Here is a 19,413-nt window from a genome sequence, read left to right as displayed (position 1 = left end):
GCTCCCAGAATTCCCCCACTCCTTCCCAGCCAAATACATGTCAAACGGACAACAAAAGAGTGCCAATCTCCCCTCTTCTTTCACAACCAGAAGGGCTAGTCACATCACTGAAAGAGTCGTGGTTTTCCCCCTCCCTCCTTTAATGCTTTAGAAATCTCTTCCTACATATAAGCAGAAAAACAATTAAACACACATCCAACAAAAACCTCATTCCTGGCCTGCCAAGCTTCCCATGCATTTCAGCGGATGAACCAGTATCAGTGCTATCTTGGCCATCCTATTCCCTCTCCTTTCCCTCACTTGTGGAACGTTAGACATAGGGTAACCAACCATTTTGCTTTGCCTGGGACTGTCCCTTTGTTAGCACCAAAAGTCCTGTGTTCCCAGAAATACCTCAGTCCTGGGCAAACTGGAATGGATGGTCATCCTCATTGCATATCATTGGGTCCTAATTGACCCTGAGGAGAAACCTTGAAAATGCAAAGTCTGGTTCTTTCCAGTTCAAACTCCAGGGTAGAATTATAAAAAGAAGGTTCATTTCTCTGTTACCATCATTTGTCAAAAACCTACTGTGGTTCAGATCCCTCTTTTCATGGGAGCTAAGGATCCTCACAACTTTCTTTTTGCCAGCCCAAGACATAGCTCAAATGATCAAACTGTAGTCAGATACAAGGCCTGCCAAATCTATAGATTTGGCTTTCCTCCCCAGAGGACCACCTAACCAGGGAGTCTGGAGCAGTCAAGTACCCTACAGATGCTAAGTTGTACTCCAAAAGAAGCGAGACCCATAAAAGAATTAGAAAGAAAAGTTTTATAATTAGGTTCAAGAGGTGAAGTGGCAAGAGGCAAAAAGCAAAGAGAGGTATATGAATGAGCTACATCCTGGAGTCTTCCCAGATGAGTTACTGCGCATGAGCCAAATCTGCTAGGGAGGGGCCTCAGACCTAAGCAGTTTGCTGTTCCTGGAGACGAGGAACCTTGGGGAGATGGCAGAAAGGAGGGCATTCAAGGGACATGCCATTGAAGGTGAGGCTGGAAAAGAAAGTGGAGAAGAGGTGTGGAGACTCCTTGACTGGGTCCAGGTGGAAAGAGCCTGCACTGGTTTATTTACTGTAATCACTGCACTAGGAAAAGGCAATGAAATGAAACATCTTGTTTTCAAGAGTGTCCTGGGAACCAGGCGGAACACAGCCCCATTAATCACACGACGGCACATAATCAACACACGTGTACAGCAGAAGTAACTCTCTTCACAGGCTTTGCCCAAGAAAAAGAACATGTTTGGGAAGAATCACCGGAGGGACAAGGGTTTTTTTAAAGCTTCTCTGCACAGACACCAACAACCAGACTCATTCACAAAGCTCCATCTTTTGGCTCAGCTGGGTTTGGCTGTCAGAAATGTTTAAATATGGAAAAAAATAAACAGTTGCAACACGTTTCTGTGCAGCGATCTGCCTGAGCCCCTTTGTGATGTAATGGGAAACGCGGCATTCAGGCTACCAGCTGTAGAATAAACAGAACTTCGAGGGTTAAAAGGAACTGAACTTTCCACGACCCCATCTGCAGAGAAGAAAATAATAAGAGGAATGATGCACTGCCCCACAGCTCTGATAGTTTATCCTCCAGTCCCGGCTGCAAAGACAAGCACCGGATGTGATAGGGCTGCTCAGGGCCGCCTCCGAGGTTAGCGCTGCCCATGGGAGACGCACAGGGAGGCTCTTCCAGCTCCCCGCTTCCTCCCCCAGTGCCCTGCTGGCCACTTGAGCCCATTGCCTGAGTCTGATCCCACAGCGCTGGTGATCTCTGGCCAACAGGCACTGCTCGGCTGCAGAGCAGCAATTTGGAAAATAAACAGGAAAGACGACAGTGAGAAGGAAGAAGGTGAAAAGTCTCCCAGCTGAATTCTTGGCTTGGGGGCCTTGGTTGGTGCTGTGCAAGTCAAGGCTGCTTCAGGATGTAGCTGGGGGTGGGAGGTGTGGGCAGCAGCATCCTCAGCCACAGAGAGGCAGCAGAAAATTACCCACGGCTGCCACAGTGGGAGGCCCCACATCCTTCTCTCATCCTCCCACCCTACCATGTTGGATCTAAGACGAAGAAATATGTGGTACCATGTGGTTCTCATTACCATGCTCCCCTGTCCCCTAAGGCTCAGATAAACCAAAACTGACTCCTCCCAGAGATTGCTGGCCACCATTAGGGACCCCTGCCCACATGTGCCTTTTGCCCATTACCACCTACCCATCTTGTGCCAAACCTTAAAACTCACTGCAAAAATCAAGTGGATGAGAGTTCCTACTCCAGTGTTGATGTGTAACACAGCAGCTGGTTCCAAAAGGCATAGGGTGTGTCCTGAGTTCCCAACTCCAAAGTGTAAAGTGGCACCACAGACAAGAACACAACTAACTAGGCACTCGTGGGCCATATTGTGACTCTCCACAGAAGGTGGGGAAGAGGGGAGTGTTAGGAAACTAATACTAAAAGGAAGAGGTGAGATGCCTGAACTCGAAAGTTAAGATATTTGCAAACAGATGAGGTAATTCCTGGAACCTGGGCAATATCACCTCAGCTTACCCCAATCAGGCCTCTGTGCTGGTCAGTTCAGGGGTTAAACACAGGGTTTCCTGAGTAGAAGGGGAAAGCTTAGCTTTTTCCTGCTCTAGTTCCTTATCCCAGTTAGGAGTACCTTCCAACCTTCACCCCACAGCAGCCCTTGGAGTCTAAAGACTCAAGGTTGGCCTAGGCTGAGTAGTCCAAGTCAAATTCTGGTGGCTATGAGGAGCTTTAAACACCTCCCAATCTCTTAGAAATGCTTTGGAAATGACTCTCCAAAAGGTTTTTTCAGAGAATCGCAAACCACCTTTGGTTCTAAAGGAACCCTCTAGAGTGCTACGGGCTCAGGCAAGTCCCTCTACCTTGTTCTGGGCCCAACTCATATTTTGGGAAGGTCCCAGAACCCACAAAATCCCACTAAAGATAGGGTGCATTCTTCACCTAGCAGACACAAAGCAGCCAGAGACTATGAAACTGCATCCAATGAGTCCATTTATGGTCCTCAGAATGGTGGCAAGGGAGCCTCTCAGCAGCTGTGATGTGATTAGTGAGCAGGGATCAGCAGTTGCAGGGTGACCCAGTGGCCCAACCCCACAGAACACACCACACACCAGGAAAGCAGACCCCTGGCTGGACACCAGATCCTAGCTTGGGACCGACCAGCAGTGGCTAGTTAGAGGTATGCACTCAGGACCAAGGCTCACTCACTTCTCCACAGACATGCATTCACTTACTCCACCAGGAAAGGAAAAAAATAAGAGTTAATTTACTTTTTATTGCCTCAGAATTCCAAGGTTTAATGTAGCTGTCAGTTTGAGTGCAGTGCAGCTGCTGGCCGATACAATGCAGCCCAGGCCAGCCCAGGTGACTGGGGAAACACATTTCACAGAAATGAACCAACACACACTCTTGGCTGGTTGTTTGGGGGATATTGACTTGGGGAATCAGATTAACCCTTCAGGCTGGAGTTAGTTCTGCAAACAACATTAGAAAAGTAGCTTTAGTCCAAGGAACTGGGAAGCCCTGGTCTCAGGTGGACCAGTGGATTTCTGTGTTTCTACAATTTTGGAGTTTTCTCATGTGAAATGTTATTCAACTAGAACATGCTCTGAAAGATTAAGGTATGAGATATGTGAGGCAAATTGTACCACAACAATCTATCTCCTTCCTAGAACTCAGAACAAAAGGCCGATCTGCCAGCTTTATAGGGAAGAGGTCAGGTAGGAACTTTTCTGCAAGCTCCATCCAGGGCGGGACTGAGGGAGGGAGACAGTTTGGACAGTGGAGCACTAAGTCCTGACTGAGGCTCAGGCCATCCTTCTGGCAAGTCTAAGGAAGAGTGAGCCCTCACACACCCCTTCATATTTTTACTGGGGGAATAGGCTGACTGGTGATTAATATCAAGTACAATGACCCCATGTTACAAGCCTGCAGGGGCCTGTGGAGGTGGCCATTTCCTGTGTAATACCAGCTTGTTTAAACACTAACATTCAAACTCCACAGCTGCAGAACAAACCCGGAAAGACTTGAGTGAGAAGAAGCCCTGCATTGTGTTTTGGAGCTATGGAAGATCAGAGAAGTAGTACAGATGGGAAACAATTTGGGTCTTTTGGTTCCTGGGGTGAGGAGCTCTGGAAATATAGCCAAGATGGCATGGAAACTAGGCACAAGGAAGCTGAAAAAGGGAAAGCCCATGGACTATTATACACAAAGGGGAAAGAAAAATGGCCATAACAAGAGATATGCACTATTCTCTTTTCAAAACTTGTTGGCCTATGGACCATTATACTTCAACCCACAACTCTCTGTATAGGGTTCCATGGTCAACGTAAGACCACTGTAGCCCTGCAGGACTTCTGGCCCACATGGAGAAAACTACACGTGGCGAGCAACTAATAGCAGAAATGGACATGAATCCAATAAGTCAACTTGGGCCCTTGGGAAAGTGCCCAACTTACATTAATTTTGCCCAATATGGCTAGTCAAATTCTGAAACTCAGACACCCCACACTACTCCAAGGACATAAACTTCTCTATGTTCTAAGAAGTGCAGCTGGAGCCCTATGGCCAACAACAGGTCATAGTAACCTCACTCCAGGATTTCTCAAGTACCTCTGACTATGCCTCCCTCAACCTCTATCTAGGTCAGTGCCTTATTTGATTTTAGTTCTCCCAAGCTACAGTATAGCCTCTGTCACATCACTGTGGTGTGTTAAACCCATCAGCACAGTGTGTTTGGGAAAGAGCAGCCCCCAAGGGACCTGGACATCTCCACGGCATGAGTGGAGCCCTCGGCGGCCTCCCTGGTGCGGATTCTCACGGTTCCCGCCTCTCTAAATTTCAGCTGTAACCACTCCAATACGTCTTCTTAGTTTAGCACACACTGGACCCAAATGACCTCGGCCCAGAGCTGGAAAGTACTCTCCCTGGGGTCAGCTGCTGTACCCTGCTAGGGTCAGACTGAAGCCTTAGGCCAACACCCCTTCCTCTCACAAGGAGTCCTGTGGGAAGAGTGGGGAGGGGACAGAGGCTCCTGCCATGGGAGACATCACGTGTGCCCCACACTCAGCACTTGGAGGAAGAGGAACCCCCTGGTGCCAGGCTGTAGTGCTGACGCCCTAACCCGGAGCCAGGGAGACTGGGTGGGGAGCCAGGGTAGCAAAGGGGCTTCCCACAGTCACCACCACTTCCTTCAGGGAAGTGCTGATGGACTATTACTTAGTGACCTCCTAAAATGCCCTTTTGGGAAGATGTATTAAGCGTCCTTGAAGGGGTGCTGATTAGACTTGGGATTAGTTCTTATTTCAGAGCTGCCCTATGAGGATGAGTGAACTAGCTGTTTTTTAACTCAAGAATTTCTATCTTGTCCTACAGGGTCAACACATGTAGACGCCCAGAGGAAATCAGCTTACTGAATACTCCCTACATCTATGTCTCCCTATGTGACAGCACCTCAGAGGGATCCCTATACGCCTTTTCCAGCATGCTCTGTAGACTACACAAGACAAGCCATGGAAAAGCAGCAAGTACAGGAATTTTTGGAGTTTTTTTTTTTAATAGTACTCCAATCCAACAGTGTGATAAATGCATCCGAGCTACAATTAGGAAGATATATAGCATCAGAATGCGAAGGTCTGGGCAGCCTGGTGAAACGCGGGCTCTCCAGAGCCCCAGCTATGTTTCCCATTATGTAACCCTGGTCATGGGCAGACAGCCAGACTCCAAATGAAAAAGAGACTCTGGCTTGGCACTGGTTCTATTTTCCTATCCTCATTCGGGGTCAGCGCAGTGTCATACAGCTGCAGAGAAAGCTCTGGGGATTAAACCTGGGAAAGCCTCCAAGACCAGGACCTGGGTTCAAGTACCAGCTGAAAGCAATAAACCAACTGCCACAGCTGGGCTAGGTTTGGATGTTCTCAAAGTCCCCTGACTCCTTCACTTACTGAGAACTAGAGATCAAGATGAGGGAAGATTTGGCTTCAGCAGAGAAGATGAAATGAGGTAGGCTGTCCCACTGCCCCAGCCTTGCCAAAGGTCCTGGGATACAAGAGGTCACTATGCTTAGACTTGTGGAAGCCTGTTGCTCTGCTCCTTTCTATTACCTGACACTCACAACCTTACTCATGCTTATTCGGTAAAGTGGGGAGTAGCTGCCTTTCCCTTCTAATGAGAAGTCTGGCACAGAAACTGGGGCCCCCCTCCTTTCCCAACCCCCATTAGTAGATGGCCCCTCCAAACACTGTGGTCTGATCTAAACGGACCAAAGCACTTGACACTGTCTCTTACAGTGGCCCAAGGCAACTTTCCACGCTCTGCTATAATCCTCTGTACCAAAATCTCCTGGGATATAAAGCCATTTATTACAACAGGTACAAATGGGAAGTCAACCTACTGACATGCTGACCCAGCACACATACTTAAGTGTCACTGTGTGGGAAGGTCCTGAAATCCTGCCCTTATCACTCTGCAGTGTCAATGATCTTCTATTATAATCATTACTCCAAGTGTTCTGCATGTGCCTAAGTGGCTACTGCCTGGGAAAAGTAGATCTGACCAGAAAGAAGAGGAATATGGGCAAGAGGAGAGAATCAAGGAGACTAATGATGGGCTGTGGAATACCCTTAGGAAAGCAGAGGATGCTTCAAAAGGATTCTCTAATTGTACAAAGAAGGACAGTTAACAAAATAGAGACAGGGAGCAGGATTAAATCAATGTGTCAGGGAGACAATCTGGGGGTGACGTTTCTAGAGAAGCAAACTGAAAGGTAGGCTATCTGGCCACCTTATCAATGAGGGGTTTGTCTTCCTAGAGAATAAATGCAGGCCAAGATCAATGACAGGATGCAAAGTAGAGATGTTAAGTGAAAGCCCTTTCCTTCCTACTCTCTTAAGAGCATTCCTAAACCCTCCAAAATGAAGATCACACAAGGACCTTAAGTGTCAGAAGGATTACTATTCTGACATCTACAGAACTATCTTCAGTATGTCATTCCTTATGGTCTTAAAGAAAAGGTTCCACAATATCAAAGATCAGTAGGCATAAGACGCAACTTTGAAACCCAGAGAACCACCATGCTTCACCAATTTCTCAACCATAGTATTTATTCATTAAGTGTTAGGTGACCATATGAAAAACTGGAAAGGAAGGAGATAACTTCATATTCCACATTTCCAGTGCTTGGACCTGAAGGCTATGAGGTAGGACTACCCTCCGTGGTGGTCAGGCACCAGGACAACAATGCCCCTCCTTTACACTTAAGTTTGCCTTCCAGAGATAACTAGTGCTGATCCGGCAGGGATACAGTGCAGAGGGGGGCTCTATTCTCTACCATACTGACTTCTCTAGCCTAGACGGCATTCATTAGAGAGTAAGTGGTGCCCACAGCTACAGGAACTGGTTTACTGGGCAATCAGAGTCAATATATTATTTGGTCAGATTTGCTCCCCCCCTGTGAAAAAGTCTGAAAAGACTAAGCAGATCTGTCAAGTGTCCCAACCCCCTCTGTGCCTCTCTGTAGCCCAGGAGGTAAAGCCCAGCTGGGGATGGCTGTAGTTCATGACCACGTGCCCAGCTGCTGATTGAGCCCTTGCCCAAAGATGGGCAGCAGCTCGCAGAAGCCGGCAACGGGCCATTTGCTGCAGCATCCAAAGAAAAAACAGACTCAGCACCTCAAGCAAATGAGGCCCAGCACTTCCTGTGTGAGCTTTCCATTTCCTCAGCCAAACAAAAGCCAAAGGGGACAAGAGAGGGAGGAGGGATGAAAGGAGACAGCCGCAGAAGAGTGTTAACAGGCCTGATGGCCCAGGATATGGGTAAACAGGGGCTGGATGGACGATATCTAAGGGACATGTGGTTGTGAGGTGAGATGACCCAGGGAAGACCTAGGCTTCAGGGACAAATAGTCTGCTTCCACAACCCCCGAAAGTATGGGAGGAACACTCTGTGACTCCTGCACATGCTCAGAAGCAGTGGCTTCAGATACTTGGAGAGCTGAGCCTTTCTTTGTCATTTTCTTTCCAAAATTGCAAATTGCCTAGTTGGCATTAGCGATTAACATCCTGGAAAGTTTAAGGCGGTACATATTAACTCTTTGGGAAATAGCTGACTCCTAGCTAGGAGGTCTGTCAGTTCATCTGTGTGGCCCCAGCTGCCCAGCTCAGGGCTTAGCCCTGGTTCACGAAGCCTCAACCCGAATGCATTTTGGCAGCCTAGGAGGGTTTACAGGAAGGATGCAGAGAATTGTTGATGCTGTGAGCATCACTCACATAGTTACTGAGTTAGAGCTGGGGAGGCATAGGGAAAGAGGGCCAAAAAGACCAGGGGCACATTTTGGGGTGAAGAACAAGAAAGAAATTTGTGGAAAGAAAGGGGAGGAAGAATTAACCACACAGTCCACACAGAAAGATCAATAATTGCTGGCCAGCAATCTCTGCAGAAGTATTCCTTCTGTGGGTCACCTACGAGTAGAGATTCACATGGCTGGCCCCCAGCCCAGAGAAGCACCTCTCCCCATTCCCTAGAAGTACTGTCTGTAGGAACCTCAGTCTCCACTCTGTATCCTCCAGCATTTTCCCCCTCTCAGAGGAGCAGTGGAGAAGAATGATGAGATGCTGGGTATGGATGCTTGTTACCAAACACATACATACATACCCAACACAGAGCCAGAAGGAGCTCTCAGTGTACTACTCCTGCCAGAGACCACAATACAAAGATGGAAGAGGAGGGAGGGAAAGGAGAAACAGAGAGAGGCAAAGACAGAGACAGAGAAACCAAGAGAGAGAAAGTGATAGGAAGAGAAGAGAAGGGGAAATGGAGGAAGAGAGATGGACAGTTAACAGCTGACCAGAGACAGGCACCTACATTATACATAAAGAGAATATTGTGCTAACACAAATACACATGCACACAGTGACACTAATAAGGAAAAAATGGGACACATAGAAACATGGGTACAGATCAGGAGTTGGTGAATTTTTTCTATAATGGACTAGATAGCAAATATTTTAGGCTTTGCAGAACACAAGGTTTCAGTCACAACTACTGGGTTGGCCAAAAAGTTCATTTGTTTTTTCTATAAGATGGCTATAATAGTGCTTAGTTGTCTTTAACTTCATTCAAAAAATTTTGTTAGATTATATTGTGACAGCTGTCCTATCAGCGTGCATTTAAAAAAAAACTGAAATTGGTGAATTTTTGTGTAGCCATTTTAATATTGAAGATGGAAAAAATAAGTAATATTTTTGGCATATTATGCTTTTTTATTTCAGGAAAGGTAAAATGCAACTGAAAAGCAAAAAAAGATTTATGCAGTGTATGGAGAAGGTGCTGTGACTTACTGAGCTTGTCAAAAATAGTTTGTGAAGTTTCATGCTAGAGATTTCTTGCTGGGATGCTCCATGGTTGGGCAGACCAGTTGAAGTTGATAAAGATGAAATCAAGACATTAATTGAGAACAATCAACATTACACCATTTGGGAGATAGCTGACATAATCAAAATATCCAAATCAATAAAATTATTGGTAAAAATGAAAAATGTATCTTTTATTTTACAGAAAAAACCATATGGACTCTTTGGCCAACCCAATACTATCAACTCGACTAGCGCAGGGTGAAAGCAGCCACAGACAAGGTGCAAAGAGTAATAAGCAAATAAGCATAGCTGTGTTCCAATAAAACTCTGTGGATACTAAAATCTGACTTGTGTATGATTTTAATAACTTGTGAAATATTATTTTTTTCAACCATGAAAAAAGTGTAAACCATCTTAGCTCATGGGCCATACTTTGCTAACCTCTGACATAGACACACAAAAATAGCTGAGGCAGACGAAGAGACAGAGGCAAGCAGAAAGGGACATGCCGAAACAGACAGACACAGGCAGAAGGGAGAGGCAGAGGCAAGCAAGCAGTTAAGTGAGGCTGACAAAGATACACACGTAAGGTGGGTAGATACAGGCAGACCCACATACACAGAAATCCCCGCTTCAACTGAGAGACCCAGTCCCAGACAAACATGAACATGGGCACAAGTGTCCTTGGACACAGACATTCAGGCACATGTACAAATACACACTCCCACAGGACACAGTCACAAAGAGACATGGAAGGACCAAGCAGGCATGGACTGACATGGACCCATGGACACAAACACAGGAAGACATGGACATGGATATGGACACAGATACATGGAGACTACAGACACACACTGAAACAGACCCCTGGGGACCCAAGAACCCCACAAACCCAAGGATGGATGGAGACACAGGCATAGGTATGAACACAACACACGGACACACACACGGACAGACAGACATGGACAGGCACACTGAAAGACCCTTAGATGGACCCCCAGAGACAGAAACACACAGACCCTCACACTTAAATACAGACAGACACTCAGACACACAGACACAACCAGACCCAAACAGGCACACAGAGGGATGCAATGCACACAGAGATACAGACAAGAGAAATAGCCATGTACAGTTGCACATCAATGGGAATGTAAAATGTCACTGAATTGCACGCTTAAAAATGGTTAACGTCAGACCCTGGCCACGTAGCTCAGTTGGTTAGAGCACTGTCCTGATACACCAAGGGTGCAGATTTGCTCCCCAGTAAGGGCACATACAAGAATCAACCAATGAGTGCACAAATAAAATGGAACAACAAATGTCTCTCTCTCTTTTTCCCTCCCTCCCTCCCTCTCTCTCTCTCTCTCTCTCTCTGAAATCAGTAAGTAAAAAAAAAATTTAAAAGATGGTTAAGATGGCAAACTTTGTTATATATATTTTTAAGTTTGTTGTGATATACGTATGTGTATATACATCCCCCCACAATTTTTAAAAAGAGGAAAAAAATCATACAAATTCAAATAGATCTATAGAGACACACTCAGGCACACACATATACTCCCCAGACCAACACAGTCACACCAACAAATGCTCTGACAGACACACTGAAACACAGAGACAGGGAGACAGAGGTGGGGTATGCTGATGAGACACATGGAGAGAAGATAATGGAATAAAGAGGTACATGCACTTACCCTTCCCCATACACATGTCATGAGAGGAAGGCAAGGAAACAGGGTGCACAAGACAGAACAAGAAGCAGTGAGAGAGAGCCTGAAAGATGCAGGGAGATAAACTAAACGAGAGAGAAAGAGACAAAGTCTCTCACATGCACACTGACACTCAAGAGGAACTGCAGAAACAGCGAGCATGAACAACATGAAGTGAATGAGAGAGCAAGAGCAAGGAAAAAGAACAAAACAGAACAAGCTATGGAGTGAGAGAAAGAGAGACTGAGAGAGGAAGAGGAAAAGCCTGGAACATGGGCAAAAATAACCTAAAACATCAAAAGACAAGGATGGTGTTCAAGGAAGAGTAAAACCAAAGTTAAATGAGGGAGGGAAGAGAGAAACAAGGGGCTATGGGTGGAAGGAGACAGAGAAGAGAACTGGAAACACAGGTTGGCCCAAGCCAGCAGTGCTGAAGGAATGAACAGGCTGACTCACTGTGAGGGCAGATCCAGGGATGTGGGCGGAGGATTCCAGGTGTCTGGGTAGCCGAGCATCCAGTCTGACCAGACCTTCACACTGGGGAGCAGTTCCTTCAGGTCCGGGACGAAGGAAGACACCTTGATGTCATCTTGGTCATCCTCGTCCTCAGGAGAGGACGGCTGAGCTGCAGAGGCAAAGGGTGAAAACTGGGCCTATGTCTGCAGTGGCCCCCGAGTGAGGCCTGGGGCGCTGGAACGGCAGCAAGCTCTTAGGAAAGGGAGACCAAGTCCACAGGAAAGCTGGGTCCAGAAGCGAAGGACAAGTGTCAGCACCTAAAAGGATTCTGAAAAGCAGGACAAAGAGAGAACCAGTGTACTGGGTCTGCCCCTGCAGAGAGCTGTTTCTGTTCCACCTGTGGCCTGGCCGAAGTTACTACTCTGGCCTCCAGCCCCCTGTTTTAGCTTTCCTTCAGCATAGTACTGAGATGGCACCACAGTTCCTGTTAAAAATGCATAACCTGAATTTGATCATGAGGAAATATCAGAGAAACCCAAACTGTGGGACACTCTACAAAATAAATGGCCTGCACACTTAAAAATGTCAAGGTCATAAAGCACAAAGATCAAGAAACCATTCCAGTTTGAAGATGACTAAAGAGACATGACATCTAAATGCAAAGTGTGATGCTGAACTAGATCCTAGACCAGGAAAAAAACATATTTTTAGAACAATTGGTACAAACTGAATAAGGTCTGTAGATTCAATAATAGTACTATATCAGTGTTGGTTTCCTGATTTTGATAACGGCACTGTCATGTAAGAGAATGTCCTTGTTATTAGGAAGTACAAAATCAAGTATTTGGAGGTAAAGGGCTACCGTGTCTGCAACTTATAATCAAATGGTTCAGAGGAAAAATAATAAGCATAAGTAGATGTATGTGTATGGAAAGAGAGAGAACTTACAGCACATAGGGTCAAATGCTAACAACTGGAGAATGTGGGTGAAGGGTATATACGAGTTCTTTGCATACTTCTTGCAACTTTTCTATAAATTTGAAATTGTTTCCAAATTAAAAGTTACTCCCACCCTCCCTCCAAAATAAAAAGCGGCCTCAGAGGCTGGAGGTATTCACAAAGCTGATGATTGCAGGAGGATGAGAGAGGGGCCAAACTATTGACAAATACTGATCCAGGAGCTAAAAGAAAGGTACAACCTTCAGTCCTGCCTTACATGGCTCAGCAATCAGGATTGGAATTCTAAGGGCAGCCTTCAAGGATACAGGACACTGTTCAACCCAAGGGCTAAAAGTGGTCCCTGCTCTAGGCCAGTGAGTCTCCCAAGATGGCTGGTTCACAGCCACTATTACACCCACCAGGTACCAGACAAAGAAAGACCTACAGTTAAAGGGGGGAAACAAAAGATCAATTATGAACAAAAAGAAAAACTCACTTTTCTGGTTTTTCAAAGTGGTGGAATTCACAACAGCTCATAGGTACAGTGAAAACCCTAACTACTAAGGGAGGAAAGTGGGAAGGGATAGCTCCACAAGGAGGAAAGAGGGCCATAAAGGTAATCCGACTGGAAAAGGAAGCGGGACTAGTGAGGTGGGCAAAAGGAAGAGGGCATATTGGGAAGTAGAAGAATGGAGTAGAGGGCAAGGACAGTGAGGAAGCAGCGTGGTATTCTGAGTTTATTGTCATAGAGCCCAGGCAGCTGGAAAGCCAACCAGTCAGGGGGTCCCTCATCTGCTTACCTTTGGCGGACTCCTTAAGTAAGTAGGTGCAGCGTCTCACCAAGAGAGAAAACATCGCCAAGCCTAGGGCTGCAGCTTGCTCCTGGATCACAGAGCGACACTCCTCCGAGAAGCAGTCTGAGGAGAGGCAAATGAAACTGTCAGTAAGCTGGGGACCAAGGGCTACTCTTCCCTACCTCACCAGGTACACAATCCTTGGTTACATCACCAAGCTCCTTTCCCTCACCTAAGCCCACGGGTAGTGATATTCCCTCTGTCAAAAGGGAGTTGGAAGACTAAATAAAATCATGAACATGGAGCACTTACCACGATCCCTGGTGTGTGGGTAAACACTCAAAAGGTTATTATAAGGATCAACTGTATAAATTCTGTATCACATCACTTCCCCAGCACCAGTAACCCCAAGGTGAGCAGTTTGAGTTGGAGCTGAAGGCTCTCTGCCTTTCATTAGTTGGCTACTGGTATAAGGCCAGAGTTACAAAAACTCATATTTAATTAATTAACTCAGTCTCTCTAATGTATACATAGCAGGGGTACAATCACCAATAAAAATCATAAAAATAAAAATTTAAAAGTTGTCTTCCTGAATCACAACCTTTGGTTCCATCCTTACCTTCTCTATATTCTTCCTCTTAAGAAACTACACGACACTTACAAATAACGTATTTTCACTGAATGAGTTGCTTTTATATAGGACAGCGCATGGCACACAATAAGCACTTAATCTATATTACTGTTTATTTTCACAAATTCTTTCCCCTAGGGCTGAAAAATAAATCTGGCTCCCAATACTAGCACCCTTCCCCCCCCCCCTCACTTTTTCAGCCTGACTAACTTCCTTCTGGCTACAGTTCAGTGAAAGGAGCCACCTTGGTGGTGGCCAGAGGCATTATTTGGCATAAGCTACACATATAACCCCAAACCACTGCTTGCACCGACTCCTTGTGAGTGGCCCTCCCTGACAGCCACTTCATCCAGACTTGAGAGGAATCGGTGACAAACAGAAGGCAGCAGTCCAATCTGCAGCCTCAGAGGAAGAGATACCCAGTACACACAGGAGATGAAATCAGGGGCCAGACTAACTCCCTCTGGCAGCAGTTAATCTGTTAATTCCCTCTATAATATAGAACACTAGGAATCTCCAAGTGTTAAGAGGATAATTAGCCACATGTCTGATCTCAGTCCCTGCCTGCATTTTAACCTTGATAACCAAGGGGGAGTCCCCTCTGCACGCTCCTAATTGACACTAGTCTTGTCAGATGAAGCCGAACTGAAGTCTTGACTCCAGTTATTCCTGTATTTGCCACAGGAGCAAACATGACTACGGTGTACAAAGCCAGCTCCAAACCACTTCTGAAAACCATGAGAGTGAGAAGGAGCAGGCTGCTGCTCAGAAGGTCCCAACATATGAATAGCATCAGTGTAGCAATTCTTCTATTGTGGCTTTCCAGCCATCCTACCATATGCCCACTGGTTGGAATATCGCTCTCTAACTTTCCAACTCTACTGTGGCAGGCATTAAGGAAGTGGTAACAATCCATGTGATTAGAATAGATCACTACTGGTAAGGCCCTAAACCTCTATTAGAGACAGAAAACAAGTATCTAAGAACCAAGAGGAAAGCATGGAAATAAGAAAAGAGAAGATGTAGAAACCATCTTAAGAAAAACTGCCAACATTTCCCTCCACCCCTCTGGTAGGCAGCAGCACTGTCTAGACAAACCATCCCCACTCAGCCCAGGCTCCTGCCAAGCGCTGCCAGCAGCCTGCCTCTAATTAGCAACAAACCTGGAAGAGAGGAGTAAGTCCAGAGGAAACTAGGACAAGTGAAGCCCACATCCTGGTAGATGACACACAGAATACACATTAGTGTCCCCTCATCAGATGGGCATTCAGGCAGAAGTCACCTGCACACAGAAGGTCCGTAGAAGGGATGGGGTGGAGGAGTCTTGGTTCCAAGAGACTAATATTTCGAGAAGCCCAAGGCTACTATAAGACACTCTCATTAGCTTAGATAATAATAAGATGGGGGCAGGGAAACAACTTTCACCAAGCCCACTCTATTTCTATGACAAATGGCAATCTCAGGCTGGGTTATTTCTCAGAATTCAAAGTGGGGGCTAGGGCTCAAGGGAGAGACTGAATGGCTTAAGAGTAATGACACCTGTGGCCTCTGGGGAGCCCAGGTTGGCTCATTTTTTAAGCCTCCTGTAATAAAGTCTGGGTACCAGGTGGGGGAGCAACTGGAGCCTCTCTGCTGCAGACGTCTGAGGGGTTCAACTACCTCTCAGAGCAGCCTGTGAAAGGCAGCTTCACGACCATGTTTGTATCACCTCAACCCTTTCCCCGCCTCCCACCTTCCCAGGAAAAGGCCTGACAGCACTCCTTCTGGGTGTCTGGTCTGACTGATGCGGAGGTAAAAACCACTAAGCCTTTCTGCTCTGATCAAGCAAGTGTTAATAACACAGCTACCTGGGAGTCAGAATGCCTAGGTTTCAGTCAGCCTCTGACTGACCACTTCATATGGAGCCCTTTCTGCAGGGCCTGCCCACCTCCATGATTCAATGGTACCACAAGCACACACTGTGCAACTGCAATGTGCTCGACTCTGTGCTGAGTATTGTGAAGAACATGGCTACAAATGAAACAGGGTCCCTGCAACCACAGGATATTTCAGTGTGTGTGTGTGGGGGGGGGGGGGGGCGGCGGCACACCAGTTATTTACCCAAGTAACTATGGCAACTTGAACCCAGAGCCTCCAGTGAGAAATACAGCAAGTGCTATGGTATCTTCAAGAGATGCTCTTCACCTCATTGGGGCCTCTGTGGGCTAGATGCCATATGATGCCACTCCTTGAAAAGTATTCTCTCACACAAGTGGGTAGGAAAACAGCATCTAGATTTCCAGAGTCCACCCACTTTGGGGGCAGACCTGGGAAACTGGCCCCAGTCTGACGAATGCCCGATATATCCCTAGAGTTGGGCTGAGCCAGGCCAACAAATGATGTGGGGTGGGGAAGGAAAAAGCATTGTTTGCCTTGGTATTTGCTTGGGTTCCTCTGGCTTTGTGTCAGGTAGCAAGAGCCTGACATGAGCTGAAGAACTCATTAACATTGTGAAACAGCCTTTCCCCTTCTTTCCAAAAGCAGGCTTGCTCAGGATTTAAGCGGATGGCTTTGGCTAAGGAAGTCAGATGAAAATATTTCTTACCAAGAAAGTCACCTGAGGTCTGAACTTAGTTTTGCCATTTCCCACATGCTCTGAGATGGGCAGGTGACCACTGTTCACACTCTTCCTGTGGCCAAATACCTGCTCAGGCAGAAATATTCTTCTCACTACTATGTAACAGTGAGACTTTCTCATTTTTCTGAGAACATATTCATGGAAAACATAAACCAACTGTCGTCAAAGTTGTATGAAATCAGGAAATGGAGCGACCGGGAGAAGGCTGCCATGTGGCCGGATGTTATGTATTTCTAATTAGTGCTATACATCTTTCAACAGCAAGTGTCCTTCTGCTGGGAAACACAACACACTGCCCTTGTTATTGTAACTGTCAGAGAAGTGCTTAAACAGATAATCTCCAGGAAAAGTGATAAACACGTCCCCTCTCCAACCAGTGTGTGTGTGTGACGGTGCTGCCAAAGCAAAGCTGTGCTTGACGGCTCCAGGATGGCAAAGCATCCTCCTGCAGGAAACAGGAGTGAGGCACAAGGGGTGGAGAAGGAAGAGGAGGGGAGGAGAGGCAGGCCCACCTGTTTGGACCCTTTAAGCCCAGCAAAGGGAAAGTCATTCAGAACCGTCACTTCTGACCAACTCCTGGGTCAGGGAAAGATTTGGAGGGAGTCGGTATCAGTAGGGATAAGGTCTGGCTGGTCCAAAAAAAAAAAAAAAAAAATCTAGCAGCAATGAAAAAGCAGAGTGTCCCTCTGGTGCACACAGCCAACTTCCTGATAAGAGGAAGAGAGTAATGAAGGGAAGACACAAGATGGATGACACATTAAGTCTGATACCCTGACAGCAGCAGAAGGGGTTCAGAGGGCACTGGGTTCCACTAGCCAGTCTAACAGAGAGAACCAACTATTTGCTTGGCTGCTTCACTAACAGTTGGAGAAGAATGCAGGCAAGACCACTTATTCACTGAGTTCCTCCCCACCCGTTCTTCCCAAAGAGAGGAAATGAATGGTCAGTCACCTCCAAACTAATACCACCCGGAGGTGATTTGTTGGCTCTTATCTTTCAGACATAAGGCTGCTTTTCTCATGAGTCAGTCACCAGTCAGACACAGGGCTGGCACAGTTCCTGAACAGCCCACCAAAACCTCTTTGTGTACAGGAAGTGGGCAGTGAGAGCATCTTTCGACTGCTGCTATTTGAGCCACAGAGTTCTCCGTGGCAGTTGCTAGCTGAAGAGGAGGTGGAGGAGGCAGTCACTATATAGGAACCAGACAAAATCTCAGAGCAAAAGCAGAGATGTCCATGCCATTGAAGCATAATTTCATTCCTTGAGGAGCAAAATAAGTGAGTGAGTCAGAAGAATCAAGCACCAATACACCTAAGAACATAATTCGTGCACAATGGCAGAACACAGTAAGGCTGACTGGGTAGAAGGCAAGCCATGATGTATCCCTGAACAGTGTACGGATGAGATATGACAGAGGAACATGTCACGTGCCTGTTACTCCTTTTGGATTTTCTAGGATTGTAAAACTGTAACTTCTTTTAGTAGTTAGATGTGGGGCAAAGGAAATCCCAACCTCCTAACAAGGTGACCTCTCCCACAATTCCAAAAAACATTTATTTGCGTGCCCAGTTTTGGAGGATACAAAGGAAAGCAGGATCCTGTCCATGAGAAGATGATAATCTAATGAAGAAGACAGAAAGAATACACGGATACCCAAATAACTATAATTCAAAACAATGTATTACATGCCATGAGAAGATGGAAATGAGATGTTCTGCTACCAGAGAGAAAGGAAATCATTCCCAGCTAGTGTATATCAGAGGTTTAATGGAAGAGAGCACTTCTGAGCAGGGCTGCAAAAGATAAACAAAGATGGGACTGCTGGGATATAGGAGGGACCGCATGTACTAAGAAGGCATGTAGGTAGGGACACACCATGCACGTTCCCAGACAGCAAGCACTGTACACAGCCTGCTGTGTAACGGAACCACAAAGCACAGGGCCTGCAACACTACAGCAAGGAACACAAGACTTGATTCGACAGGTGGTGAAGGAGGTACTTGGCTCAAGGTTTCTGAATGGAGCAGAGATGAGTATTTCATGAAGAATAAGTAATCTAGTTAAAGCACTTAGGACAGATTAGGGTAGCTAGAAAAAGGTAACAGGGAGGGAGACCAGCTGAGAAACTAACAGCATGAACTTGTCTGAATTAAGAGAAATTATATATAGTACTTTATAAACTTTATAATGCCAAATAAACTCAACATCTTTCTATAAGAAAGGTGGAAGATGGAGTGTGAAAGAGTGCACAGATGGCAGAAATGCTGCAGAAAGGAAATCAAGAGAAGATGGAGATGATGTGGGGGAGGGAAGGGATGAACTGGAACAGGTCAAAAACTCTCCTGCTGATAATCTCAGCAGGTTGCAGAGGATCCTGAGACCTCAATGAAGGATAACACCCACCGACGAGGTCCAGGAAAGGGGCAGAAATTTGGGATTGCAGAACACCTGGAGGGAGGGAGGTATGCATCAAGGAGTCCCAAGGCTCCTGCCCACTTGGCTCTGGGCCAGTCCTGTCTTTTCAGAACAAAGACACTTCAGGGGGTCAGAAATACTTGAGGAAGACCTTGCATAAGGAGGCCTGGGAAGTCTGAACTGGCTCTCCCTGTGGAAGCCATTAGATATTCAGCACTTCATTTGTTTCCAATTCTTGTATGAGTGCTGCTCCAGGCTGTGGGGTGAGAGGCTCCTCTCTGACGTAATCAGGAAGCAGCTGCAAAATTAAGGAATCCCTCATGACATCATAAAAAGGGTCGATGGTTTACTGGGGAAAGTATAAAAATTAATTACATATTCCCACATGACTCCCTTCCCCTAAATCTGTACACACCCCCTTTCACCCCCACACATTCTCTCATCAACA

General features: G+C 46.3%; 1 protein-coding gene across 2 annotated transcripts in view; it reads right to left on the bottom strand.

Annotated features, from left to right (window-relative positions):
• The window catches only part of SMG6 (SMG6 nonsense mediated mRNA decay factor), a 222,741-nt gene that overhangs the window by 105,802 nt on the left and 97,526 nt on the right, over nucleotides 1-19,413 (bottom strand). For both annotated transcript variants that reach the window (XM_045836380.1, XM_045836381.1), the window contains exons 11-12: nucleotides 13,309-13,425; nucleotides 11,570-11,738 (exon numbers count right to left, since the gene is read on the bottom strand). In XM_045836380.1, the coding sequence (XP_045692336.1) occupies nucleotides 11,570-11,738; nucleotides 13,309-13,425 (286 nt within the window). The remainder of the gene's footprint in view (nucleotides 1-11,569; nucleotides 11,739-13,308; nucleotides 13,426-19,413) is intronic.

This window comes from Phyllostomus hastatus, unplaced genomic scaffold (assembly GCF_019186645.2).
Source record: "Phyllostomus hastatus isolate PE091 unplaced genomic scaffold, TTU_PhHast_1.1 phas_contig_210, whole genome shotgun sequence".
In the NCBI taxonomy this organism is placed as follows: domain Eukaryota; kingdom Metazoa; phylum Chordata; class Mammalia; order Chiroptera; family Phyllostomidae; genus Phyllostomus; species Phyllostomus hastatus.
Note: the sequence above shows the minus strand (reverse complement) of the source record. Positions and strands in the feature narration are given on the sequence as shown.